General features: G+C 59.3%; 13 protein-coding genes across 13 annotated transcripts; 6 read left to right on the top strand and 7 right to left on the bottom strand.

Moving 5' to 3' along the window:
• Window positions 1–151: 151 nt before the first annotated feature.
• BDZ90DRAFT_184614 (hypothetical protein) lies at window positions 152–2,843 on the bottom strand. Its single transcript, XM_025503807.1, has 3 exons — window positions 1,902–2,843; window positions 383–1,827; window positions 152–255 (listed from the first exon to the last, which is right to left on the bottom strand). The coding sequence occupies exons 1-3, from the start codon at window positions 2,745–2,747 to the stop codon at window positions 192–194; spliced, it is 2,355 nt and encodes a 784-aa protein (XP_025361670.1). The 5' UTR covers window positions 2,748–2,843; the 3' UTR covers window positions 152–191.
• Window positions 2,844–3,096: 253 nt separating this feature from the next.
• Window positions 3,097–3,869, top strand: BDZ90DRAFT_260730 (hypothetical protein; the record flags this gene model as incomplete). The annotated part of the gene is made up of 3 exons (XM_025508287.1): window positions 3,097–3,206; window positions 3,282–3,296; window positions 3,377–3,869. The coding sequence occupies 3 exons, from the start codon at window positions 3,097–3,099 to the stop codon at window positions 3,867–3,869; spliced, it is 618 nt and encodes a 205-aa protein (XP_025361669.1).
• Window positions 3,870–4,106: 237 nt separating this feature from the next.
• Window positions 4,107–7,034, bottom strand: BDZ90DRAFT_260729 (hypothetical protein; the record flags this gene model as incomplete). Its single annotated transcript, XM_025508286.1, has 1 exon — window positions 4,107–7,034. The coding sequence occupies one exon, from the start codon at window positions 7,032–7,034 to the stop codon at window positions 4,107–4,109; it is 2,928 nt and encodes a 975-aa protein (XP_025361668.1).
• A 646-nt stretch (window positions 7,035–7,680) lies between these two features.
• BDZ90DRAFT_184533 (kinase-like protein) lies at window positions 7,681–10,374 on the top strand. Its single transcript, XM_025503806.1, has 8 exons — window positions 7,681–8,336; window positions 8,408–8,459; window positions 8,531–8,567; window positions 8,642–8,707; window positions 8,811–8,913; window positions 8,992–9,053; window positions 9,123–9,785; window positions 9,862–10,374. Exons 1-8 carry the CDS (start codon window positions 7,841–7,843, stop codon window positions 10,294–10,296), a joined length of 1,914 nt encoding a protein of 637 aa, XP_025361667.1. The 5' UTR covers window positions 7,681–7,840; the 3' UTR covers window positions 10,297–10,374.
• Window positions 10,375–10,896: 522 nt separating this feature from the next.
• BDZ90DRAFT_260727 (secE/sec61-gamma protein) lies at window positions 10,897–11,408 on the bottom strand (the record flags this gene model as incomplete). The annotated part of the gene is made up of 3 exons (XM_025508285.1): window positions 10,897–10,914; window positions 11,006–11,103; window positions 11,312–11,408. The coding sequence occupies 3 exons, from the start codon at window positions 11,406–11,408 to the stop codon at window positions 10,897–10,899; spliced, it is 213 nt and encodes a 70-aa protein (XP_025361666.1).
• Window positions 11,409–12,050: 642 nt separating this feature from the next.
• On the top strand, window positions 12,051–12,813 carry BDZ90DRAFT_260726 (putative CNB1-calcineurin B, regulatory subunit; the record flags this gene model as incomplete). Its single annotated transcript, XM_025508284.1, has 4 exons — window positions 12,051–12,102; window positions 12,176–12,563; window positions 12,650–12,725; window positions 12,802–12,813. The coding sequence occupies 4 exons, from the start codon at window positions 12,051–12,053 to the stop codon at window positions 12,811–12,813; spliced, it is 528 nt and encodes a 175-aa protein (XP_025361665.1).
• A 145-nt stretch (window positions 12,814–12,958) lies between these two features.
• Window positions 12,959–14,148, bottom strand: BDZ90DRAFT_221006 (hypothetical protein; the record flags this gene model as incomplete). The annotated part of the gene is made up of 3 exons (XM_025504457.1): window positions 12,959–13,516; window positions 13,630–13,814; window positions 13,881–14,148. The coding sequence occupies 3 exons, from the start codon at window positions 14,146–14,148 to the stop codon at window positions 12,959–12,961; spliced, it is 1,011 nt and encodes a 336-aa protein (XP_025361664.1).
• A 31-nt stretch (window positions 14,149–14,179) lies between these two features.
• BDZ90DRAFT_246384 (putative KAE1-putative O-sialo-glyco protein-endopeptidase A1) lies at window positions 14,180–15,891 on the top strand (the record flags this gene model as incomplete). Its single annotated transcript, XM_025507557.1, has 2 exons — window positions 14,180–14,183; window positions 14,624–15,891. The coding sequence occupies 2 exons, from the start codon at window positions 14,180–14,182 to the stop codon at window positions 15,889–15,891; spliced, it is 1,272 nt and encodes a 423-aa protein (XP_025361663.1).
• An 8-nt stretch (window positions 15,892–15,899) lies between these two features.
• BDZ90DRAFT_232614 (hypothetical protein) lies at window positions 15,900–17,386 on the bottom strand. The gene is made up of 2 exons (XM_025506324.1): window positions 17,204–17,386; window positions 15,900–17,126 (listed from the first exon to the last, which is right to left on the bottom strand). The coding sequence occupies exons 1-2, from the start codon at window positions 17,269–17,271 to the stop codon at window positions 15,959–15,961; spliced, it is 1,236 nt and encodes a 411-aa protein (XP_025361662.1). The 5' UTR covers window positions 17,272–17,386; the 3' UTR covers window positions 15,900–15,958.
• Window positions 17,387–17,466: 80 nt separating this feature from the next.
• Window positions 17,467–19,245, bottom strand: BDZ90DRAFT_184429 (hypothetical protein). The gene is made up of 3 exons (XM_025503803.1): window positions 19,103–19,245; window positions 18,997–19,022; window positions 17,467–18,822 (listed from the first exon to the last, which is right to left on the bottom strand). Exons 2-3 carry the CDS (start codon window positions 19,004–19,006, stop codon window positions 17,816–17,818), a joined length of 1,017 nt encoding a protein of 338 aa, XP_025361661.1. The 5' UTR covers window positions 19,007–19,022; window positions 19,103–19,245; the 3' UTR covers window positions 17,467–17,815.
• On the top strand, window positions 19,103–19,836 carry BDZ90DRAFT_184431 (hypothetical protein). Its single transcript, XM_025503804.1, has one exon. The coding sequence runs from the start codon at window positions 19,245–19,247 to the stop codon at window positions 19,716–19,718; it is 474 nt and encodes a 157-aa protein (XP_025361660.1). The 5' UTR covers window positions 19,103–19,244; the 3' UTR covers window positions 19,719–19,836.
• Window positions 19,837–20,324: 488 nt separating this feature from the next.
• BDZ90DRAFT_184433 (hypothetical protein) lies at window positions 20,325–21,183 on the top strand. The gene is made up of 2 exons (XM_025503805.1): window positions 20,325–20,499; window positions 20,605–21,183. The coding sequence occupies exons 1-2, from the start codon at window positions 20,458–20,460 to the stop codon at window positions 21,103–21,105; spliced, it is 543 nt and encodes a 180-aa protein (XP_025361659.1). The 5' UTR covers window positions 20,325–20,457; the 3' UTR covers window positions 21,106–21,183.
• Window positions 21,184–21,195: 12 nt separating this feature from the next.
• BDZ90DRAFT_184418 (hypothetical protein) lies at window positions 21,196–22,336 on the bottom strand. Its single transcript, XM_025503802.1, has 2 exons — window positions 22,028–22,336; window positions 21,196–21,927 (listed from the first exon to the last, which is right to left on the bottom strand). Exons 1-2 carry the CDS (start codon window positions 22,036–22,038, stop codon window positions 21,261–21,263), a joined length of 678 nt encoding a protein of 225 aa, XP_025361658.1. The 5' UTR covers window positions 22,039–22,336; the 3' UTR covers window positions 21,196–21,260.
• Between the last annotated feature and the right edge of the window lie 385 nt (window positions 22,337–22,721).

The raw sequence follows: 22,721 nt of genomic DNA, 5'->3' as shown, positions 1-22,721 counted from the left end.
GTAGCCTACCCGATCTCTCCAGCCCTCTTCGCTGCCCTGTTGGTGCTGACTCTCGCTGCTGTGCGACCATACAACACTCGTAGTCGTCCTCGGCCTACCGGTGAGGTCTGAGAGGGCCGTCGTACTGAGGAGACGGGGGCGCGCTCCGGCGACTGAGATCTCGGGTTGCCCCTCCATCTCACTGCCCATCTTCAACGGCCAAGAAGCTTCATAAACCCTCTCGATCCCTTCAAAGTGGCACGCCAGTTCCGCTGTCTTCTGACCCGCCTCAACAGCTCGCAGTGGTGCCATCCCCTTCATTTCAAGCAGCATAGGTGGCTGAGGCTGATGATGCGCGTGCAGAGGGACGGACGGCTCGTGAAGACGCGGATGGTCTTGCTGCAATTCTTCGGTGCTGCTGTAGGCTTCCTGCTTCCTCGCTGCAGGAGCTAAAGGGGATGATGAATGCTCTGCTGCTTCGCTGCCGCCTCGGCGCTGCTCTTCCTCCATCCTCTTCGTGCGTCGCTTCACAACGCTCTCCCCGACGCTGCTCTGCATTTGCTCGAGGTAGGGCTGTAGTGATGCTGCCAAGCTCTCGAGCTCAAAGAAAGTGAGTTGGCGATCCTTGCGCGTTGTGAGACGTAGGTCTGACTTATGCTCAGGAGCAAGAATGTCTGCTTCGCGTGCGGTGGTAACGTGCGCCGAGACTACGCGATAGTTGTAGGGGTGCAACACAGGCGTGCTTGAGACCGATGGCTCTGCAGCTGCTCCGTCGAGGTGCGCGTCGAGTGTTGCGGTATTCGCCGCCTCCTCCGCGACAGCCTCGCTTTCCCTTTCCTCGATGTCAACGACGAGTCTGTAGATGGGCTCGATGTCCTCCCCGTCCTTCGTCTGAACGCGGTACGTCATGCGCAGCACCTCTCGCTGCGAGGCAGCGGCAGCCTCATCGCTATCGCCCTCTTGTACCTCGCTCGACAGGAGTCTCTTGACGCCTTCACCCATCGAACCCTCCAGATCCGACGCCACGCCTGGCAGCTGGCCAGGGACCCACAATGGCCTGCGCTCGAATGGGGCTTGAGGATCTCGATTTCGCAGCCATTGATAGGCAGTGTCGAGCGGCCATGACCCAGGCAGAGGAGGGGAGAGCAAGCTGGCCAAGTGACTCAGTACTGACCCTACGTCTTCTGGTGGGCTCTGAGGGCCAGGAAAGGCCAGCGTCCCCGCAGTGAGGGAGTAGGATGTGGTGAGTCCGCCTGCCTCCCCCGCGGTCGAGGAGGACACAAGGTCAAGCTTGTCCGCAGCCATATACTCCTCCAGCCAAGCCCAGTTGCGTTCTGCTCCAAGCGCATTGCCCGTCTCCAGCTCAACGAGGGTGGAAGCCTGCGTTGCATCATCGTCGCCCCGCCCTAGCAATCCTCCTCGGCTTCCCCTCAACCTCCCTAGCCTGAACATCTGCGCCGACGAACCGCCGGCAGTGAGCTGCGTGAGCCAGCTTTGCGGCGAAGCAAGGGCGTGCGGGTGGAAGCAGTAGCGTTCCATTTGGTGGCTCGACTCGTCGCTCGGCGCATAATCGGGATCCGAATGGCTCCTCTTCGCAAAGCTCAAAAGCGGTCGAGCCCCTTGATAGAGGTCAGCCTGGAAAGCAGCGAGGCAGATGCGCGCGTAAGTGTGCGAGGAGGCGCGGAAGGCCCAGAGGTCCAAAGTGGTCTCGTGCGGGTTGGCATTAGGGCCGGAGGGTGTGGTGGTGTATTCGATGAAGCAGCCTGTACGAGAGGCAATGTAGCGTATTGTCTTGGGGTCGAGGGCCGCTCGTGGGAGTTGCAGAGTGACGCGTTGTAAGATTTTGAGCTGCGAAGAGTGGGATGGCCCGGGATGATCAGCGACTCAAGCCTCAGTATCCTCACTGCCACACGTCTGCTCACCTCGCTAACAGACTGCAACGCCTTCTCAATCGGCGCGCCCACCTGTTGCTCATCCCCTCTAGCTTCAATCGAGTACACATTACGTCCCTCCTCATCCGTGCTGACCCTCGGCGTCAGCCTTGTTCCGAAAGTCCCCGCAAGCTGGTTCAGCTTTGCCCCTCCGTCAGCCAAGAGCAGAAACAGGTCCGTTTGCGACACTTCATGTGAAGCGGAGGAGAGTTGCCCAATTGCTTGGTCGTACGAGCCTGATCTGCCAGCGGCAGTGCTCTCAAGCGTACGTGGCGGCTTGTAGCCAAACACCTTCTCCACCAGTGCAGCAACAATGACCTGCTTTTTCCCCCTGACAATCTGCCCCTCCAGCCCGGCTTCCCTCGCCAGTTTCCTCACTTGCGGAAGACCGAAAGCATTCGAGACTCTCTCTATGCTCTTCTGCCATAACTTCTCTTCCATTTGTGCTTTCTCTCGCAGCCGCTCTCCTCTGAAGTGCTTGCGCTGCTTTCCAGGCAAGGGGCGCAGCTTGCGTAGAAGAGAGAGGTTGAGCTCATCATTCGAATGGGTGGGCTTGGCGAGGGCGCTCCCTGCTTCGAATTGGCTGAGGAGGAGGTCGTATCCGTCTGGTGGTGGCGCAATTGAGGTGCTGGGTCCTCGATTCTGATGCCTGTCTGAGCGAGGATGCTGTGATTCTGGAGATTGGAAGCAGGAGGTGCTCGGACCGGACCCATCATCTTGGCCGTCGTAGTCGTTGGAGTAGCAGCGGCGAGACGGTTGCGCTGGAGCAGCCAAGGATATTTGTTGGCGCGGCAGGGTGTGCAGTGCCGCCTGACCCCATCGCGCTATGCGTGACATAGTCACGGAATGCTGGAGTGTATGCTGATGATGATGATGACGGCGGTCAGGAAGATGGACCCGCTCGCCGCTCGCCGCTCAACGCTCAACTTCCTCTTCCCGCCCTTGGAGAAAATCGTCTTCTCAGCCCGCTCGTCTCGCTCCGCCTCCCGATCTCCGCACTGCAGCGCGTGGCTTTGGGCCGGATTGCCGGCTACGAGAACCGGCGGACGCTTTCTTGTCTTCCTCCATCATGCTACGATACCCAATCATCTCAACTCTACGATCAGCAGCAAGGCCAACCGCACCATCAGCCCCGGTCAGAAGTGCTCCTCGACTCTCAATCGCCTTCTCAACCCTCTCTCCCCGCATGTCACCACCCCCACCAACGCCGCCTCCGGCCAAAGCAGAGGGGAGACGCAAGGCATCGGGCTTTAGGTATTGGTTGGATGTGCAGACTCGATGGATTGATAATGATCAGTGAGTGCGCGTAGCAGTACGATTGGAGGAACGAGAGTGACTATATGCTGACTGTCTTGAATGGCACTCGCCCAGGTACGGACATATCAAGTGAGTCCTCGAACTGCACACGACACTGCATTTCCCTCTTCGGTCCGCTCACTCCTCTCCTCGCCCGACGGCACTCGCAGCAACGCCGTCTATTATCTCGCAGCAGATGCAGCAATCAACGCGTACCTCGTATCGCACTGCGCCCTCCAACCGTATCGCCAACCCACGGACCCGCCCCCGTCTGACCCTCGCGCCGACGTGCTAGGCTTGATGATCTCAACCTCTGCAATCTATTACGCCCCCGCCACATTCCCCTGCGTATTGCGCGTCGGGTTGCGGGTCATCAAGCTGGGTCAGTCGAGCGTCACATACGAGCTTGGAATGTTTGAGATGCCGGATCCTACCAAGGGACAGGGGCTACCTGCCCTGGAGGGAGGGAAGGTGCAGGCCCCAGCGCCGGGCGAGTTGGATGGCGAGGCCCTTGCGGGGACACTGACAAGGGCAACGCATGTTTACGTGGACCGACAGAATCGACGACCTGTCAGACCCATGCCTGAGGCGATTGGGAAGGGCTTGCAGGCTGTGAGGGTTGAGGAGTGGGCGGAGGATGGGGAGGGCAAGGCCAGGCTGTAGGCGTCAAGGCTTTCTAAGAGTGCAAACGCAGAGAGAGATATGTGCGTGGTAAGGCCACGGTATGATTGAAGATCGAAAATTGTTCGGATACAGAGAGAAGCAAGTAGACGCGGGTGGCACGGGCTCGCACAAGCATTGCGGCCGTATCGCCTCTAGGGTCTGGCGACGAGAGGAGGCAAGGCGAGGAGTATGGACAGAAGGTGTTGAGCTGGCGGGAGGTGACACGTCAGGAAATGTTCAAATAGCAGCAGCATTGAAGCGTAGAGGCTTGAGGACCGAGCGCTCCTCGTCGTCGTCCTCATCGTCCTCCTCGGCCTCAGCAATGCCTGGTCCTTTGGCCTTGCCTCCCTTGCGGCTGAGGCCGCGCAGAGCCGGTGGTCGACTGGGGGTCTCATCGACAGTGTGGTAGCGAGCACCAGGCCCGAGACTCTCCTTGCTGAGCACGTTTGTTTGCTCGTCATCATCTTCATCATCCTCGTCCGCGATCTTGGGAGCCTTGGCATGGCGCTGCTCGTCATCGCTGCTACCGCTGCTGCAATCCAGCGCTCCCTTGCTGCCCTTCTCTTTGGTCGCGTTTCCCTTCTTGCTATCACTGCCACTGGCTCCACTGAAGCGCAGCCTTTTACTACTGCTGCTCAAAGATGGAGTGTCTTCCACCGCACCACTCCCGTTGACGCGCCTCTTTGAAGAGGCACGCACACTGTCTGGCCAAAGCAAGCTCCCGCCCGCGGGGCTCATAGTGCTGAGGACGCCGTGCCCTCCCACGCTTGCACTGCCCTTGGTGCCAAAGGGCGTGAAGCCCAGCGTCATGCCCAGCAGGCCATTTGTCGTCGAAGCGGGCAGGGGCGTCGAGCTGATGGAAAAGGGAAGACTCGCACCGTTGGTTCCGCTGCGACCTCGCGCTCCTCCATGGGCTGCACCTGACCCTCCAGTGTTGCCGCCGCGCCCTCCAGCGCTGCTCCTCAAGGCGGACTGTGGCGCCAAACCCAAAGAGTGTGCTAGATTAGGATGATGAGGGCTCGAGAACTGATCGCCCCCACGATGTCCGCCCAGGGGGCCAGCAGAAGAAGCAGCCTCCTCGCTTCCGCTGCTGTTGCCATCCTGCCCAGCTCCTCGGCGTCGCTTGCTCGGAGTTGGTCTGCCCACCGTACGAGGGAAAGCGAGCGAGTCAAAGGCCCCTCCCATAGGTCCCGGTGTCATCCCAATTGCCGCACCGCCGAGACCAGCCGCGCGGCCGATGCTCTTGTGGAAGGGCGTGAAGTCAGGCATGTAGATGCCACTGTCGTCCGCTGATCCAGGGAAGCTGCCCATGAGCCCATCGTCGTCCTCGTCGTCATCGTCGGCAATGCCTGCGCGGGACTTGCTCATCAGGCTGTCCTCGTCCGCTATGCTGGACTTGCGGCGTGCAGGGCCACGACGGCGTGAGACACTGCTGCTGCCGCCAGCATTAGATCGGCTGATGGGTGAAGAGTTCCTGCTCTCACCAGCGCCGCGAGGATCGTTCTCGTCGTCTGACAGGTTAGTGCCAGCGGTAGAGCCGTTGCGACGGGCGCGTTTGGCCGCCATGCGCGTCACAGAATTGCGACCAGCAGCTCGATCGCTCGACCCGTAAAGGAACATCGAAGAGTCGGCTACCCCGTCTCTAATCATGTAGGGGCGCATAGGCGTGCCCACCAGAGGCGGCAGGACGCGCGAACCATCTGCAGCCTTGGACGAGGGGGACGATGTAGCTGCGAGGCGGGAGGGAGAGCCAGACTGTTGCTGCATCTCGGAGAGGACGTGTGCCGGGTGAAGGGCCTTTGCCTGTGTTGCACTGGGCGAGACCTTGTGCTGCTCGAGGGAGAAGGGGTTGGTACTTGGCCCGCTGCGGGATGTTGCACCAGGGCGTGATGGAGTAGTAGCAGTGAGCGCGGTCGCAGGGCTGGCCACCCCGCGACGAGCGGGCATCTGGCGCATTGGCGATGCAAAGGCACCTGTGAGAGTTGAAGCGGATGAAGATGAAGGCGGCACATTGTTCCCTCGCGCGGACCAGACACCGTTGGCTGCCGTGGTATTGGAGGCATCGGAAGAGATGAATTGGGGATGAGGGGCGGCGGCGTTGGTGGCAGCCATAGGATAGGCGCCGTCGGCGGGAGGGCGCGTCCCATTGCCGTCGAAGAGAGACTGAGGATGAAGCTGCAAGCCACTGACGGCGCCATGAGGGGCAACGCCAGCTGCGGGTTGCGATGACGTGCTTGACTGCTCCTGGGACACTTCGGGGAGAGGTAGCGCCTCTGACCCACGTCCTCCTCCAAGAGCTGGCGAGTCTACGTCATCGTTCGAGGAAGGCGACGCGCCAATGGCAGCGATCATAGAAGGCGATGCTCCCGAAGCCTCCGCCTCCGCCTTCTTTGCCTCGATCTTGTCCAAAGCGCGCTTCTTCCTCGCCCAACGCCTCTTGGACTCGAGCATCCTCTCGCGGCGCTCCTCTGCATTCTTTGGTCGATTGGCATCGGCATCCCATCGTGTACGACGTGGCTGGACTGAAAGAGGGATGCCGTGCTTGTCCTGAAGATGGCGACGCCAAATAGAGCGGGCGTGTTTGCCCTTGTAGGTCTTGTCGCAGTGAGGACAGCTGAACGAGGTCTTGCCCTTGTCGTCCTCATTCTCCTCGCCGTCTCCGCACCCCTCGCCGTCGCCTAGTGTCATATCACCCTCGTCTTCAAGTTTCGCACTGGCGTGGTGATGCCAGCCTGCGCCATCATTGATGTTGACGCCTGACCAGCCTTGAAGGGGGGCGTGATGATGCTGTGAAGGGCCGGCAACAGCAGGAGCGTAGACTGCGCCTGATGGCGTTGACATCGACGACATGTTGGGAGGCATTTGCTGGTGGTACTGCTGATACTGGGCAGCCAGCGCATGATGATGTGGATGCTGCTGCTGCTGCTGCTGCTGCTGCTGATACATCTGCATTCCGCTGCCGTCGTGAGCTGCAAAGTGCTGCTGCTGCTGCTGAGACAATGGCCCGCTTCCAAAGAAGTGAGGGTGGTGCTGCTGGTGCTGGTACGACTGGGGCTGCTGCTGCTGTTGCTGATGAGGCGGCGCCATGCCACTGTGCTGGAACATGACGCTTGATTGATGGCCGTCGTTGACGCCGATGAAGTGGTGTTGGGCTGGAGCTGCCATCTTGCTGACGCGCCGCGGCGGCGACAGCGAGGCTAGCTTACAGAGGTGCCTCAGCTGGTCGATCTACACCAGCTGAAGCGCGTCTCTCGCGATGATGAAGATGAGGAACCCCCGTGTCGCAGAGAGCGTGATGATGATGGTAGTGATGATGATGATAGTGATGAGACTCCGGAGCCAAAACGAGTAGTCGCGTGTTTTGCTGCCCATTCCTCGTCGCCCTCGCTCCCGCTCCATTCATCGCTCCGTTCGATCGACCGACTTGGCGGCCTGGTCCGTCGCTGCGAACGACGCGCCTCGCGTCGGCACAAGGAGCGGCGAGGGACGGAGAGCAACACGAGCTCGACGCTCACGCCAGCCGGCCGAGCAAAAGGCTGTATCATGGTAACGCGTCGCAGCACCAGGCATTCAGGCGAGCATTCAAGCAGCATCGTGAGGTCACCCAGCGAGCCTCACGCTCGCGACAAGGCGCAACTTGCCGGGGCTAGAGGGGAAGGGGACGCAGGCCTGATTAACACTTCCGTTGCAATCATGGCGAGCGAGACGTCCGCGCTCCCTGCGTCGCCGACCAGTGGTCCCCTACAACTTGCAGAGCTGGGCTCGTGCTTCTTTGCAGAGGATTCTGCCCTCCATCTCATAGTCCGACCACTGATACTGCGGTGGTTGATGCTAGTTTCCAGCTAATGGGGAAGCCTGCTTCACGAACTAGTCGGCGATTCGGCCGCCTTTGGTGGAACCACGGCGCTTGCGGCCGGCACCACCCCTCTTGCGCCAGCGGCCGTTCCTGACACTTCACTCCTTCTCCCTTCATGCTCTCTCGCCATCACTTACTTACATCGTCATCGCCATCGCCATCGTCATCGGCTGACGCTATGGCCGCAGGCAGACCCGCGATCAAGCGGTTGTCAAAGCCAAAGACCCGCGCCAGTCAGGCGCAGCCCAGTCGACGTGGTGGACGTCATACAAAATCGCACACGCCCAGGCCAGCAGCAAGTGTAGCTACCACACCGGCTGCTGCGCGAAGCAGTGTGAGCCCTCAGCAGCAGGTTCAGAGAAGCTATGGAGCCCTCTTGTCCTCTCGCGACCCAGTCATTTCCGATGTCGGCCCGCTCATCCCTTTGCCCAACTTCAGCAACGACCCTCGCCTTCTCGAGGAGATCGAGCGCATCAATCAGCTGCGTAGCAAGAATCTTAGCCTGGAGGAGAGCGAAGACGAGCAGGAGGAACGATGCGGCAGTCACAACAGTCTGGCGACGGTCGCTCTGCTTGAATTCGAGGGCGGCTTTCGTGCCCAGGAGAAGATGGGTGAGCTGCGGATCGAAGTGGGCCGTACAGGCTCGAGCAACGTCTCGCTAACACCCATATGCCTCGCTCAGCCATCGCCATTCAGCTTCATCGCCCCTTCACCGTCGGCTACGACGAGAGCAGGTCGGTATATGAAGTCTGCGTGGCTCCGGAAGGCTTGCCTGCTGACATTATCCGTATATGCTGTCCCTCAGCGACTACATGATTGAGACAAGCACGGCCCAGGGTATCGTGAGTATGTAGAGCATAGAGGCGTCTCTTCCAGCTGCTAATCAACTCTTGTTCCCCTGCAATCGCTTTTGCAGTCCTTCAGACTCTTCGCGTATCATTGCGAGGGCAATAGCAGTCGAGAGGTAACAGTGTCGTGCGAAGTTCGTAGAACGGCCAGGGCGGCCTGGTCCCAACCATCCATGAGGGCCTCCCATCTCTGATCACTATCGTCCCCCCGGGCTCTGGCATCGTACCGTTCGGCAGGATCGCTCACTTCCTGGGCAAGGCATACAATGGAACGGGCATCAGATCTCTCAAGACACTGTGCTCCTCAGTCATGGTGACGTTGTAGAGGCTGGCCAGCAGCGTTAGTGGCCGTTACGGTTGCTTGCGGTTGCTTTGAGCGCTCAGATAGACTGACCACACGATCTTCTCGCGCGTGCAGGCTTCACATTCAGCAGCATGGTCGACACATCCCTTGCCTGGGATCAAGACGACAGCTCGAGTGTGAGTCAGCGCTCTCTGTCCGTACTTTCTCGCTGGTGCCCTTTCTGATCAGACGTCCTGTCTTCGCAGCAAACACCCGCACACCGCTACCAATATTCATCTCGCATGCTCGGCGAAGGCACACATGCCATCGTGCTCCTGGCCTGGGACCGCAAGCATCAACGCCAAGTAGCCTGCAAGCGCTTCAAGAACACCGACGCCCAGACTGGCAGCATTGCAAAGGAAGAGATTCGCGTCCTCTCGCTCATGCGCCATCCAAACCTCAACGGTCTCCTCGACGTCGATGAGGGGCGTATTTCCAGGTCTCGCAAGGAAGTCATTGTACGTGTGATAGTCGATGCGGCGAAGGGCGGAGACTTGTTCAGCTACATTCAACAACATGTCCCCAACGGCGGGCTCGATGAGGCACAAGTCAAATGGATTGCCTACCAGATGATAAAGGGAATAGTCTACATGCACGACAAGGGGATCGCGCACCATGACATCAAGCCGGAGAACGTCATCCTCGTTACGGCGGCCACGAGGTTCCCGCACGTGCAGATCGCTGATTTTGGTATGGCTTGGGAGGATCCCCTTGTCACGCAAAAGGCCAAGGGGATGGATGAGGCTGCGTTTGATCGAGTGCTGCGCGAGCCCAGGTGCAGGGAGAAGCACATGGGTACTACTCTCTACGCCCCGCCGGAAATGCTGATCAACCACAGTAGCCGGCAGCCGGGGTACAGCCCATTCTTGGTTAGTGGACTCGACGTAGAAGGTGTAGCTAAGCGGCGTCGCTAAACCTCGATTGCCCCTTGCGCCCTGTCCGCAGCACGACTCCTGGTCCCTCGGTTGCACAATCTTTACAACCATCTTCTCCAGCCACCCCATGACCTCATCCGCCGGTCTCCCTCACGTGGGCTGCGATGTGGACCCCGAACCCATCATCCTCGCAATGGAACGAGGCGTCGAAGAGGAGCAGATTCAGCAGGGCAAGCTCCGCCAAGACTATGTCGCGATCATTGGCTGCATCCTCAAGGGGTTGAGGTGGGAAATCTTGCCGCCGCTGCGTCCTCATCACGGGAGTGTGAGGGCTGCAAAGGCTTTCCTCGATGACTTGTTCGAGCTTGATACTCGATATCGGCGCACCATGAGGCAGGCTTTGAAATCTCAGTGGATCGAGTCGTCGAGGAGGGAGCTGGAAGAGATGTATCGCTGCCGCGTGCTAGGGGACTACCGTGGGGCAGCTGGGAGTGATCAGCAGTAAGCTAGCTAGCCTGCAAGGCGCGGGCCATCGTCAGCGGCGCCTGAATGCCAGCGTCAACGTCAAGAAGCCGCCAAATCAGCATCGGCATCTCTTCAACCTCCTCAAGACGCCTCATCCTCCAATCACGCGAAACCTACTGTACCATCACCGTGACCTCACTCACACCGCACACGGCCAGCCTTAGCATATACGCCAGAGCTGCCCATACCGCACGACCGCATTAGATCGATAGAGCCTTCCACTCTTCCATAGTCACCCTTCTCCCCCGAGCATCTACCCCAGCATTCAGCGCGCCATCTAGCGAGGTACGGTGAGCCTTTGTCGAGCGTCGAGCTGGCCTCCTCAAGATCGAGGAGAACGGCGATGAAATGACACCGACTAGTGGCGTTCATCTGCTGCAGACGTCTTTTCGCCATGAGCCTGCGACAATCCTCGAAAGTGTTGACGTGATGAAGTGAATTGGTTGGGAAGGATTGGAGACGAGGGAGGCCAGATAGCTTGGCGTCCATCGCCTGAGTACGACCTGTGTCCCCGCTCTTGTCTGTCTGACTATTGCACAGCGTGCCCCTCACTCGCTCCTCGCCCTCCCGATCACCTCCATCATGCTCCACCGACCAGCTACACCGAACGGTGGGCGCAAGGTCAGCATCACCCTCCCCTCGGTCTCCTTCCACGTCATGCGCAGCTGCGAGCCGCTGCCGCTACTCACGATGTTGTTGATCGGAATATGGATCAGCTTGACAAAGTAGCCGATGAAACCCATGACGACGAAGCCCATTCCTACCATTCTGCAGATTTGGATGTACTCTGGGCGTAGGGCAGAGGGGAGGAAGGATGCATGTCAGCTTCTTGGACCTTGAGAGAGGATGCTGGAGCATGGAGCGAGACCAGGACGAGCATCCTTGCTTCCCTGCTTCTTCCGCCATGACCTCTACGTCGTCGGCCAGCTTGTGGGAGGGACATCCAGAGCCTGACTTCTACGCTCCCTCTCCAACGATTGCCGGCAATTACTCACCCTTCTTGGACGGCTTAGTGCACCTGTTCATGAACTGCGTGCCCTCCTTGAAGAATGACTGCGGGATGTCCGCAATGTCCCTGATCTTGTCTGCCATGCTGCGTAGTGCTCAAGAGGGAGAAAGGCTTCGAAGATGGTAACAGAGGAGGGCGGAGGAAGATCGCGTTGATTGCCCTCGATGCGTCTGAGCGGGCTGGGCGCCCATTGCCCCGCGTGGCCAGGCAATGCCACGATGGCGGACTGAGCGCCTCAGGGCGGATCGAGCGAGCGCGGGGCGAGGCTTCAAGTTGGTTGGTCAGGGCGAGATGGGACGACGAACGACGAGAACCAACACCTTGAACTCATCTTGACGTCTCTGCTATCTTACTCTCTTCTCCTCAAGCAGCCTCGTCCTCCGAATAGGCAATCGAGCAACTTGACGCCTCTCAACATACACAAGGCAGCACAGCATAAGCAGCTCCCCTCACACGCCACCTCAACGGCAGCGTCAGCGCCAGAAGCAGCAGCGGCGGTAACAGGGCACCATCAAAGTGTAGCATATAGCGTTCACCGCATCCTTCCACACACACACGAAGCCTTCCTTTGGATCATTCTCGACCTCACATAGGCCCATCGCTCGATCCTCTACTCGCATTCTCGCCTGCCTCGACGCTCATTACAAGCTCTCATCAAGCCTGCATAGGCCTCTGCCCTCCTCTTCTCCCGACCTCCCGCTCCCTCGAGAGCAACACGCACAGCCATGGGTCAGCAAGGGAGCCAGCTGATGAAGGAGATTGAGGAAAACTCCAATTGTCAGTACTGCCCTCGTCTCACTCGCTCGCTCCATCGCGTCGGCTGATCCTCCTCTCCCCTCCTTCGCATCAGTCTCCAAACAAGAAATCAATCGCCTCAAGCGACGCTTCATGAAGCTTGACCGCGACGGCTCAGGTTCAATCGATCGTGATGAGTTCCTCCAGATTCCCGCAATAGCAAACAATCCCCTCGCCCTCCGCATGATCGCAATCTTTGACGACGATGGAGGCGGAACCGTCGATTTCCAGGAGTTCGTCGCTGGTCTCTCCGCCTTCAGCTCGCAAGGATCGAGGGAGGAGAAATTGCGCTTCGCCTTCAAGGTGTACGATATGGATCGCGATGGGTTGATTAGCAATGGCGAGCTCTTCTTGGTGCTCAAGATGATGGTCGGGAACAACTTGAAAGATCAACAGCTGCAGCAGATTGTGGACAAGACTATTATGGAGGCGGATACCGATGGGTGAGCGCGAGCGAGACGAAGGGCGCAGAGAGGTCTCAAGGATCGTCAGGCTGATTCCCTGTTCACCTCTTGTCCCGCGGCCGCAGCGACGGCAAGCTCTCCTTCGAGGAGTTCACCAACCAGGTTGCGAATACCGATATTGCGCGGCAATTGACCCTCGACGTGGGTGCTCAGCTCAGCCGGCTGATGCAAGGAATGAAATCGTAGCTGACACTCTGGCTCCCTCTAACGCTCGCAGGAAGGATTCTAGGGGCGGACGATCTCAAAAATGCCTGTCATTCCTCCATGCGAATCACGAGACTCTTGGACTTGATCACCGTCACGACTGCGACAGTCAAAGAATGACTCCCTTGGGAGGTCGGCGTGTGATACCATTGACTCCTCCCTCTCCCGCATCAGATTACTCCCATCCGACAAGTAGGCAGCCTATACTCGTCCAACGTCCAGTATTTTCTCCTCACTCCCTCCCAGACCTCCTCCGCATCGTCCATATCCACCTTGACCGCCTCCCACTCAGTCTCTAGCCCAATATCCCTCAGGTCCAGCTCAACCAGTCGCGTATAGACATCGTACAAGAAACGATTCGTGGCCGCCAGTCCGTGGAAGAAGCCGAACCTCGCGCGCTGAGAAAGGGGCTCAGTCCCATCTCCTCCTCGAAGCAGGTCGGGCAACCGGTCAAAGAAGACTTTAAGGTCTTTGTAGTCCTGCGCAAATGGGTCCGCATAGATTGCGTCGAATCCCTCGGGGGCGAGCTCCCACAATTGCGGGTCTTCGAGGGCTGCTTCCCACGTCTTCTCGATGATGACTACGCCGGGAGCCGAGGCCAGCTCGGGGTGAGAGGTGCGCAGATACTTGACGACGTCCGGATGGGGTTCAATGATTACGTGCAGGGCTGGGGAGTGGGATTGGAGGAAGTCGTCGATGATACCCAGCCCGTAGCCGACGTTGAGGACCTGCCGCGGAGGAAAAGGGATGGTCAGGTCGCCGCTCACGAGTGGCCGTCTCATGCCTTTCGCGCCCTCACCTTGAATCCCTCGATCCTCTCCTCGCCATCCTCATCCTTGACGACCCGCCTCTTTGGCAGTCCCTCACACAACCTCTCCGCCGATCTGCGCATAATCTCCGTCTCCCACCCAGCCATGACCATATTATCATCCTGGTCCATACATCTCGCCCTGCGCGGGTCATTCGGGTCGTTTACGAAGCGCAGGGGCGACTTGAGGAAGCCTTCGTTGTCATTGACGACCTCGCCTCCGTCCGCAGGTGCGCTGAGGGTCAGGGTGTTGGTGGCTGGGTCGACTTGTGCGGTCGATGTACCAGCCTCTTCGCCGTCGTCGTCTTCCTCCTCATCGCTCTCCTCTCCTCCAGCCTTCTTCTCCAACAAGGCACCCAATAGCCCCTGTCTGACCCCCTCCTCCAACAGAGCCGCATAGCACTGCGTCCAATTGGCACTCCAAGCCACATCTCCCGCCGTGAACCCATTGACATCGACTGCGTTCCAGATTGCCCCATTAGCCAGCAGATACCTCACTACGGCTGTGTGACCATTCTCTGCTGCGAAGTGAAGGGCAGACCAGTTGAGCATGGTCGGTGATTCGTACCACGGTTGGGCGAGGATGGGTTCCGAGGAGGCAGATGGAGACGAGGAGGACGAGGCGAGGCCCGAGGTGAGGAGCGTCTTGATCGTTGGTAGATCTCCAGCTGATGCGGCTATGAGCAGCGCCTCGTTCGTTTTAAGCTGCAGCTCTACGATCGCCTCCTCCGTTGCTACGGTCATCTTGGTGTCTCCTGCCATTGTGGTCTTGCTCGTTGTGAGGTGAATTGAGTGACGGGAAGATCTCAAGAGCCGCCAGTCCGCCCTCCCGCCTGTCGAGATTGAGACGCGGTGCTTATATAAGCGACTGGGCAAGGATCGACGGCGGACTGCGACCCTCGCCTTGTCCACTTCCTCACACCACTCCACCAACAGCATACAATGACTCCAACAGCCACTGCGCTTCCCAGCGGGAGCAGCAGCGCATCTCAGAACAGCGCAGTACATCGTTGCCCACGTCGAGTAGCCAAAAGGGCGGTCACCGCTGCGCAAGATCCTCTCCCGCCTCCCCCGCGCACCCTCTATGCCCTCGGCCTGGAAGGCTCAGCCAACAAGCTAGGCGCAGGTGTCATTGCCCATGCCCCCGACGGCAGCGTCTCCATCCTCTCCAATGTCCGTCACACTTACGTCACACCACCCGGCTCGGGCTTTCAGCCAGGAGATACGGCTCGCCATCACAGGGCATGGATTGTCCGAGTGGTCAGCGAAGCTGTTCGACGAGCAGGGCTCGAGGATGTCGGCGGCTGCGACGCTATCTGCTATACCAAGGGTCCGGGCATGGGTGCATGCTTAGCCAGCGTGGCCATCGTAGCAAGAACGCTCGCTGCGCAATACGGCGTGCCATTGGTCCCCGTAAATCACTGCGTGGGCCATATCGAGATGGGTCGCACCATCACTGGCGCCTCTAATCCGGTAGTTCTCTACGTCTCCGGCGGTAACACTCAGGTGATAGCCTACTCTGCGCAACGCTACCGTATTTTTGGTGAGACGCTGGATATAGCTGTGGGCAACATGCTGGATCGTTTCGCGCGCGTTGTAGGCTTGAGCAATGATCCCAGCCCGGGATACAACGTCGAGCGCGAGGCGAGAAAGGGGAGACATTTGGTCCCACTGCCTTACGCTACCAAAGGGATGGATGTGAGCCTGGGCGGGGTGCTGAGCTGCGTCGAGGCGTATACCAAGGACAGAAAGAGGTTCAAGCCGGACACGAAGAGCGAGGTCGGCGGTGGAGAGGTAGGAGAGTGGGGAAAGATGGCGAATGGAGAGACGTGGAGTGGGGATGGAAGGCATGTCGTACGCCCAGGAGATGACGAGGAAGAAAGCGACGACGGCGACGACGACGAAGCGTCGGCTCTACGATCAAGCATCCCCAATGGCGCCCGCCTCCCAGACGTCATCACGCCCGCAGACCTCTGCTTCTCCCTCCAAGAACACGTCTTCGCCATGCTAGTCGAAATCACCGAGAGAGCAATGGCTCACATCGGCTCGCGAGAAGTTCTCATCGTGGGCGGTGTGGGGGCCAATTCGCGACTGCAGGAGATGATGGCCAACATGGCCAGGGAGAGGGGAGGCAAAGTCTTTGCGACCGATGAGCGATTTTGCATCGACAACGGCATCATGATTGCTCATGCTGGGTTGCTGGCCTTCAGGATGGGGCATACGGTTGAGCTGGAGCGAAGCACTGTCACGCAACGGTTCAGGACTGATGCGCCGAAGATTGACTGGAGGGCGTAGCCGCGTGTGATGACGAGGTGAGGTTGAATGTAATTGTAGAAGTGCAAGAGTACACATCATGCGAGTCTCACGCCTGCGGCTCTCCCTGCTCTTGCGCCTCTTCCGCCTTCTTCTCCTCCTCGCTCACCACGACTTTGACCCTCTCCCCACCTCCCGGCATCGAGTGCACAACGGCAGCCACCTCGCCTCCCTCACCTTGAGCGGCTTGCTCGGCCTGCTTGACTTCCGGGTCAGCCCGCGTCGTAGTCTCGACACCACCGAGTGCGTCGCCTTCCACGTCCTGCGGAGCGTCCAGCGCTGGTGCGTCTGATGGCGGTGGTGGTGCTGAAGGGTTGAGCTCGGCTTCGACGTGAGGGGCGGGTTGCTCTTCCGTCGATGTTGATTCTGCTGGCGGAGCAGCGATTGGTACCTCTTCTGCGGCCGCAACAGCCTGGTCTGCTTGGGTGTCCTTGCCCTCCTCTCCTGCGGCCGCGGTAGCCTCGACCTCGCCCTGAGGCTTGGCAGGCGCTTCTACGATCGGCTCCTCCTCTACACCGGCAGGCAAAGGACCACCAATGCGGATGGTCGCGCGCTTGTCCACAACCTGCTTTGCTTTCTCCTCCTCACCCTCTTCCTCGTCTTCTTCCTCCTCTTCGCCGCCCTCGCCTTCGTCGTCATCTTCCGCCTTGCCCGCTCCCTCTGCTACAGCAGGAGTGATGGCGCCTGCAGGTGTTGCATCGGCCGTCGCAGTAGCCGTGGGAAGGATCTTGGATCCGGCATCCATCGTCTCGTCTGCATCGTCCTGCAGACCGCCGCCTCCAATGGGCGCCGCTTGCGTCTCGTCAAAGAGGTGCTGACCCTGAGTCTCGTCTGCTGTGACGCCTGCTGAGAGGGCGTCACCTCCTTCTGCGGCTGCTGATGTTGCTACTGCCTCTTGTGAAGCGGAGGGCGCTGCTGGTGCTGGTGGGGCATCGGTCATTGTGACATCCTGCCCACCGGCTGATCCTCCCGCCTCGACGACCGTCGCAGGAGCTGCTACGTCCTTTGCTGGTTCCGCCACCTTTGCCGCTTGCTCTTCTCCTCCCCCGGCCTCCTCCAACCTCTGCCTCTTCAACCTCTGCTGCTCCTTCTCATAGATGACACCCGCGTCCTCCTCCTCGGGGAAGGTGCGGCCGGGCAAGTCCGTACGTTTGACCCATTTAAGGACCTTGATCCTTGCATTGGGGGCGGGAAGTACCCAAGACTGCTCCCAGATGCTATTGCGAGTGGGGAGAGGAGGGGCATTGTGAGCAAAGACGTGGCGCAGAGGGAGGGGGTGGAGCGCGAGACTCACGGCACAGGCTCCTTGGACGGGTTGGCCGCGTTTGATGAGACGAAACGACCGCCGAAGCGCGATGTCATGATGTTGCTGTTGTCTCTTTGCCTACGGCAGGGCTAAGAATGCTATATAGGAAGAGGAGCAATGCAGTATCTGGCCGTCAAAGAAGTGAAGGGAGTGATTGGAGCGGATGGAGCAACGTTAACCAGACGACGGAAGGCGGAGCAGCGTGCAGTGCTGCTCACGGACTCGCGCTCCGTCCGCCTTCTCGCCCATCGCGTTCACGCGTGAGGCTGGCGACACTCACAATACGTCCAGCTATGCCGGGGCGGCGTTATGGAAGGCAGCTGGCACTGCTACACTCAGCGACAGTAAGAGAGCAAGAGCAGCAGGCGAGAGCAAAAGCGGATGGAAGCCTCTGCTATGCAAGGTCAGGCAAAGGCTGAAAAGGATCTGCAGGGAGCAGAGTGGATGCAGGGTGCAACGTCGCCAACTCCAAATGTCTTGAAGCTGAGTGATGAAGGCATGAGTGAGAGGTGGCGATATCGTTTCCTATGGTAGCCAGCTTATTACATGTTAGCCGTACCATAGGTGCATCTGATTCCACCCCGCCTACTCCTCCTCGGCCTACATGGCCTCCCTCATCTTCTTGACCTTGCTGACCTTCTTCCCCGGCCCCGTCGCCTTGCTCGTCGCCGCGAGCCCCTCCTCGTCCCTCGCCCTCCTCAGGCTGTCGGGCTGGCGCCGATGCTTGAGACGATCCTCCTTCTCCTCCTCCGTCTCCTTCTCCATCCTCTTGGCCCTTGAGGCCTTGGAGGCGGCGGTGAGCTTTGCGCGGCGCTGCTTGGCCTGCGCCTCGGTCTCGTTTGCCTTGATCCTGTCCCTCCTCTTCTGTTCGGCCTCTGCCTTTTTCTTCAACTTCTTCCTCCTCTCCTGGTCCGTGTCGTTCTTGTTGTGCTTCTCGCGATGCTGGGTGCCCTTCTCCTTGTGGTATTCAGCGCGGGCCTTGCGCTCCTCGGCCGTCTCCTTTGCGTTCCTCCTGGCGCGCCAATCCTTGAGATATTGCTTCATGTCCTCCTTGCGCTTCTTGACGATGGCGTCTTGGGTAAAGAGCTTCTTGGCCAAGCCTTGCTTGACCAGCTCTCTATCGATCTTTGGCGCGGGGGAGGTCGGCGAGACGCCGGGCTTCTGGTACGGACAGAAGCGCGAGCAGCGAGTCTGCGGTTGCGGATGCGCGCACGGGTGTGGAATAGGGTCAGCCCACAGCAGAGTGTATGCTACGACTTCTCGGTCATGATTCTCTCCGGGTGCGATTTTTTGAGCACCTTTCGGAGGCCTTTCTTGATGGCCTCGACGTCTTTGACGTTGAATGTCATGCTCACGGAGGTGAGAAGGGAGGACGCTGTCAAAGAGCTGGTGAGGGAGGTGGTGGTGGCGAGTAATGAGGAAGGTGTCGAAGAGCCGGTGAGAGAAGTGGTGGAGAACAAGGAGGACGTGGTGATGAGAGCCTCCTCCATCGTCCGTCTCTAGCTGGTGGACCAGCTGATCACGAGGGACCAGCGACCACTGCGTCTTCTTCTGGTGGTCGGCCCAGATGAACAGGACATCGGCATGCCCTTGGCACGGGATGTAGGCTGCCAACCCATCGAAAAGCAGGGTGACGATGATGACGAGCCATGGAAGAGTAGGCCGACGACAATGACGAGGGTGTGTGAGAGAGAGGCGAGAGGCATGTGAAGGTCAAGATACGGGTAGAGTCAGTAGCTGGCACCCGTGGTGGCACGACTCGAGTACTGACCGACGCTTGCCTTGCCGCATGCAACACCATCCTCCCCTGTGCGTGCAAGTGCGTGAGAGTGGTAGCGTCAGCGGCGGGCCTGACGTGCGTGCTATGTCGCACCCTAGGTGACTCACCAAGAATGAAAACCCTAAAGGCGCGGCACAGGTCAGGAAGCGCGTGCTCCCAAAGACGGTGCTTGTCCTCGTCACCGTCGAGTGTTCAAAGTGATCGCCGCTAGTCTAGCCGAGCCAGAGCTCAACGACCTCCTCTCTCTCCATGCCTTTGAATGCGCTGCCTGCGACTACGTATGTGATCATCTCGAATTTGCGAGGGCGTTGTGCCGGCGTCCCTCTCCGCACGCCAGTTCTTGAGATAAGCTGCTTGCGCCTCTCGACGAGTCTTGATCAGCTCGTCGTTGGCAATCAGCTCGTCGTGGATCAGTTCCTCGACAAAGGAGTCGAGCTCGACGTCCTCAGACGTGTCCGAGAGAGAAGGCGATGTAGGACGAATTGCCCGGTACGGGCAATAGGTGGATTCGACGGCCTGCGAATGAAGAGGTGGATGGGGAGGGTGCGCAGGGTCAGCTCACTTCACCTTCCCAAAGATGCCCTCCGTCTCCTCGGTCGTGGCTCTCACCGATCGCAGTTGTTTGAGCGTCTTTGCGAGCTCCCGCTTATAGACAGCATCACTTTCGTCGTCTTGGCTGGTCATGACGCTGGCCCGATGAGGGGCGAAGCGACGTACATGTAGCTTGTAAGAAGCAGGTGAACAAGGCGGCGATGGCGGAGGAGAAGAATGGAGTCCAAGAGTGTGCGAGTCAGAGGGCGGAGCCGGAGAAGTTGGAGTTAAGGGACAAGCGTGATGGCCCGGGTTCGCTGCGACCGCAGCGTCTCGGCTGGCATGTGGGGCTGACTTGAGGAGTGACCGCGAGTTGCGCAACCTGGTGCTCGATGTACTTGTCGCTGCGCTTGCATTGAGCTCGAAGAATGAATCTGCTGCCCTACCCTTCCCCGCCTTCGGCTCGTACCGTGAGGAGCGCGCGCCACGAACTTGTTGCACGCTGGTTCTTCTCGATCGACAACATCTTGACCTTCTCCCAGCTGGGCTCTGGCCCGGCCGCCTTCATAGCCAAGGGATGCGCCTCGTTCAGGAAGCCCTGGCGGTGGCCGACTGGGTGCGTGGCCAGAGATACCTGGAGGGCGAGCAGGCGACGGCGAATTTAGTATGGCAAAGCTGATGTGTGTCAGTCACAGAGCTGAGCCAAGAACGAACCGCGTGCTTACCTCTCCTCGCTCAATTGACTTGACGAAAGGCCCCTTGGCCTCTTCGTCCTGCGTCTCGAGCTGGGCAACGAGTTCGTCGCGTGTCATGCGTACCCACTGCGTCTTCTTGTTTTCGTCGTCGTAGACGAACACGATGTCGGCGTGCCCTTGCCAGAGCACGTGCGCTGCAACAGATGAAGACGAAGACGAGTGGGTAGAGATGGAGGATGACGACAAGGATGACGACGGCGACGATGATGAGGAGAGAGGTATGTCAGAAGCTTGCGCCCGCGATAGCACCGTGACTCGCATACTGACCAACGCTCGCCTTGTCGCATGCCACCCCATCCTCCCCTGCGCGGACGAGGGTAAAGTGTATCAGCGATGCTCGGGCCATACAATTGCTTCGTGCTAAGCCTCCGCCTACTCACCGAGCACGAAGATACGGAAGGCACGACGGATGTCTCCCATCGCGTCCTCCCAGAGCTTGTGCTCATCCTCCTCCTCGCTGCCACCGGCCTGGAAGCCCTTTATGGCGCTCCCGGCCACCACTCGCACCACCACCTCGTCCTTCTTCGGGCCCTGTTGGGGGGGGGATTGTCGCCCACGTCTTCTTTGCAATGCGCTTCGCCCGCCTGCGATGGTCGGGCTTGCGCACACTGAGGTCCCAGTGCGTGCTCTCGCGAGCAAGGAAGACGAAGAGAGCTGGCTTGTCTGGCGTGATCTTAGGTGGGGCCGAACGAGGCACGTTGACCTTGATGGGTGCTGCCGAGCCCCTACGGGCGATGCACAGGATGTTGAAGCTGGCTCGCAGGTCGTCCACTCGGTCCTCTCGCAAGCTAGGAAGACGAAGAGGGCGGGCTCCTCCTTGCTGATCGAGGGGCAGAAGAGCGAGGTGTAATGTCAAGCACGTCGATCCAAAGTGATAGATCAAAAGGCTCTAGCTCAAGAAGATCCAGACTCGAGCTCAAGAGACCAGGTAGGGGCAAAGAAGGGGTATGAGCGCAGGCTAGTCTAGTCGAGCCAAAGCTCAACACCCTCCTCTCTCCATCCCCTTGATGGCGCTCCCTGCGACGACGTACGTCGCAATCTCGAATTTTGCGGGGCGCTCCGTCTCGGGGATGCTTGCCCACGTCTTCCTCGCGATCTTCCGCGCGCGAAGACGATGGTCGGGGACCCTCTTGTGCTTGTTCCACTTGATGGATTCCCGTGCGAGGAAGACGAACTTCGCTGGCCGATTTTGACTCGTATGAGGGCGCGAGGCGCGAGGGACATTGACCTCGATGGGCAGGGCTGAGCTCTGTCGAGCCAGCCGCAGAATATGGAAGTTGGCTCGCAGGTCTGCTGCCTGCTTGACCGATATCTGGCCACGCAACTTTTCGACGCTCCTTACCAGCCTTTCGGCGAGGAGTGCCTCTCTATGGGTTTGGAGTTGCCACTTGGCAAACTCTACGAGGACATTGAGGTCTTTATCTTGGATGGCTTTCTTGAGACCGTGTGGAAATGGCCCAAGTTGGGCAGGGAGAGGGTATCTGAAGGCTGCTACCGCCGCGGCCGCGACGGAGTCAGTTCGAGAAGTCATTATTGGGAGACATCGTAAGGGAAGACAGAGGTCAAGATGGCCAGCTGATGTCGCATCCTGGCACGCCACCTGAAGGTCGCGACGTAGTCTGTCCTTCCAGCCATTCTCAAGAGATCTGGTGATGGTGAGGAGGCAAGGGAAGAAGAGCAAGGTGACGTGCTGGTCAGCTGGCGTCGCATGCTGGCCCGCCGAGTGCTCTCTCCTGCTCTGCTTACCCTCTCCGCATCCTCTTCGACGCTCGACACTAACGCGACACGTTGGCGTCCTTTTCCCTGATGACCTTGTTGATGCTGCGGCGACGAGGTCCGAGATGCTTCGGCAGCAGCCAGGCAAGGGAAGCTACGTCGTCGGCCTTCGAGGTCGTCGTGAGTGCGGAGAGGCGCAAGGTGAGGAGACGGAGATGGCCTTGATGCGACGGTGAGATGTGCCATGACGAGTAGCGAGGTGAGTTGAGATGGTCGGACGACGTCGCATAGAAGGATGGTGTTGCTCCCGTAGCAGTGCCACCGACTTGAGGACAGATGCTGAGGTTGAGATTGAGCTAGCTCACGCCTGGACGCCTTCTCCTGCTCCTCTTGATCGAGTATGTCTCCTTCAGCTTCCTCCCTCTTGATCCCGTGGCGTTGTCGCGACATGCTTGCACGCAACGAGGGCGGTGAGGATATTGCCGTGGAAGTCGGGCACAGTCCAGAGTCTGACTGCATCGACGACGCTACGGTAGCGCTGACGGTGACGATGGCGGTGGCGTTGACGGTGGCAGCGAAGCTGGCTTGTTGTGATGACGTGCTGACGAGGACGATGAGCCGAGTAGAGGACGGTGCGGTGGTGTGATGGAGTGGTAAGGGATGAGGTGCGAGTTTCAGAGGAGGGCAGATGGGGGGAAAGGGATGAGGGAGCGAGTAGACGAGG

The sequence above is a fragment of the Jaminaea rosea genome (assembly GCF_003144245.1).
Source record: "Jaminaea rosea strain MCA 5214 unplaced genomic scaffold BDZ90scaffold_8, whole genome shotgun sequence".
NCBI classification, from domain to species: Eukaryota; Fungi; Basidiomycota; class Exobasidiomycetes; order Microstromatales; genus Jaminaea; species Jaminaea rosea.
Note: the sequence above shows the minus strand (reverse complement) of the source record. Positions and strands in the feature narration are given on the sequence as shown.

Bases quoted from the DNA above. Each gene is read 5' to 3' on its own strand.
- BDZ90DRAFT_184614 (XM_025503807.1), bottom strand. From the start codon at position 2,747: ATGTCACGCATAGCGCGATGGGGTCAGGCGGCACTGCACACCCTGCCG. The intron at 1,828-1,901 runs GTGAGCAGACGT...CACTCTTCGCAG, and splicing joins CGTTGCAGTCTGTTAGCGAG to CTCAAAATCTTACAACGCGT. The intron at 256-382 runs GCAGCAAGACCA...GCGGGTCAGAAG, and splicing joins TACAGCAGCACCGAAGAATT to ACAGCGGAACTGGCGTGCCA.
- BDZ90DRAFT_184533 (XM_025503806.1), top strand. From the start codon at position 7,841: ATGCTCTCTCGCCATCACTTACTTACATCGTCATCGCCATCGCCATCG. The intron at 9,054-9,122 runs GTGAGTCAGCGC...CTGTCTTCGCAG, and splicing joins ATCAAGACGACAGCTCGAGT to CAAACACCCGCACACCGCTA. The intron at 9,786-9,861 runs GTTAGTGGACTC...CCCTGTCCGCAG, and splicing joins CGGGGTACAGCCCATTCTTG to CACGACTCCTGGTCCCTCGG.
- BDZ90DRAFT_232614 (XM_025506324.1), bottom strand. From the start codon at position 17,271: ATGACATCGCGCTTCGGCGGTCGTTTCGTCTCATCAAACGCGGCCAAC. The intron at 17,127-17,203 runs GTGAGTCTCGCG...CACTCGCAATAG, and splicing joins CCGTCCAAGGAGCCTGTGCC to CATCTGGGAGCAGTCTTGGG.
- BDZ90DRAFT_184431 (XM_025503804.1), top strand. From the start codon at position 19,245: ATGCCTTTGAATGCGCTGCCTGCGACTACGTATGTGATCATCTCGAAT.
- BDZ90DRAFT_184433 (XM_025503805.1), top strand. From the start codon at position 20,458: ATGACGACAAGGATGACGACGGCGACGATGATGAGGAGAGAG. The intron at 20,500-20,604 runs GTATGTCAGAAG...ACGAGGGTAAAG, and splicing joins CGACGATGATGAGGAGAGAG to TGTATCAGCGATGCTCGGGC.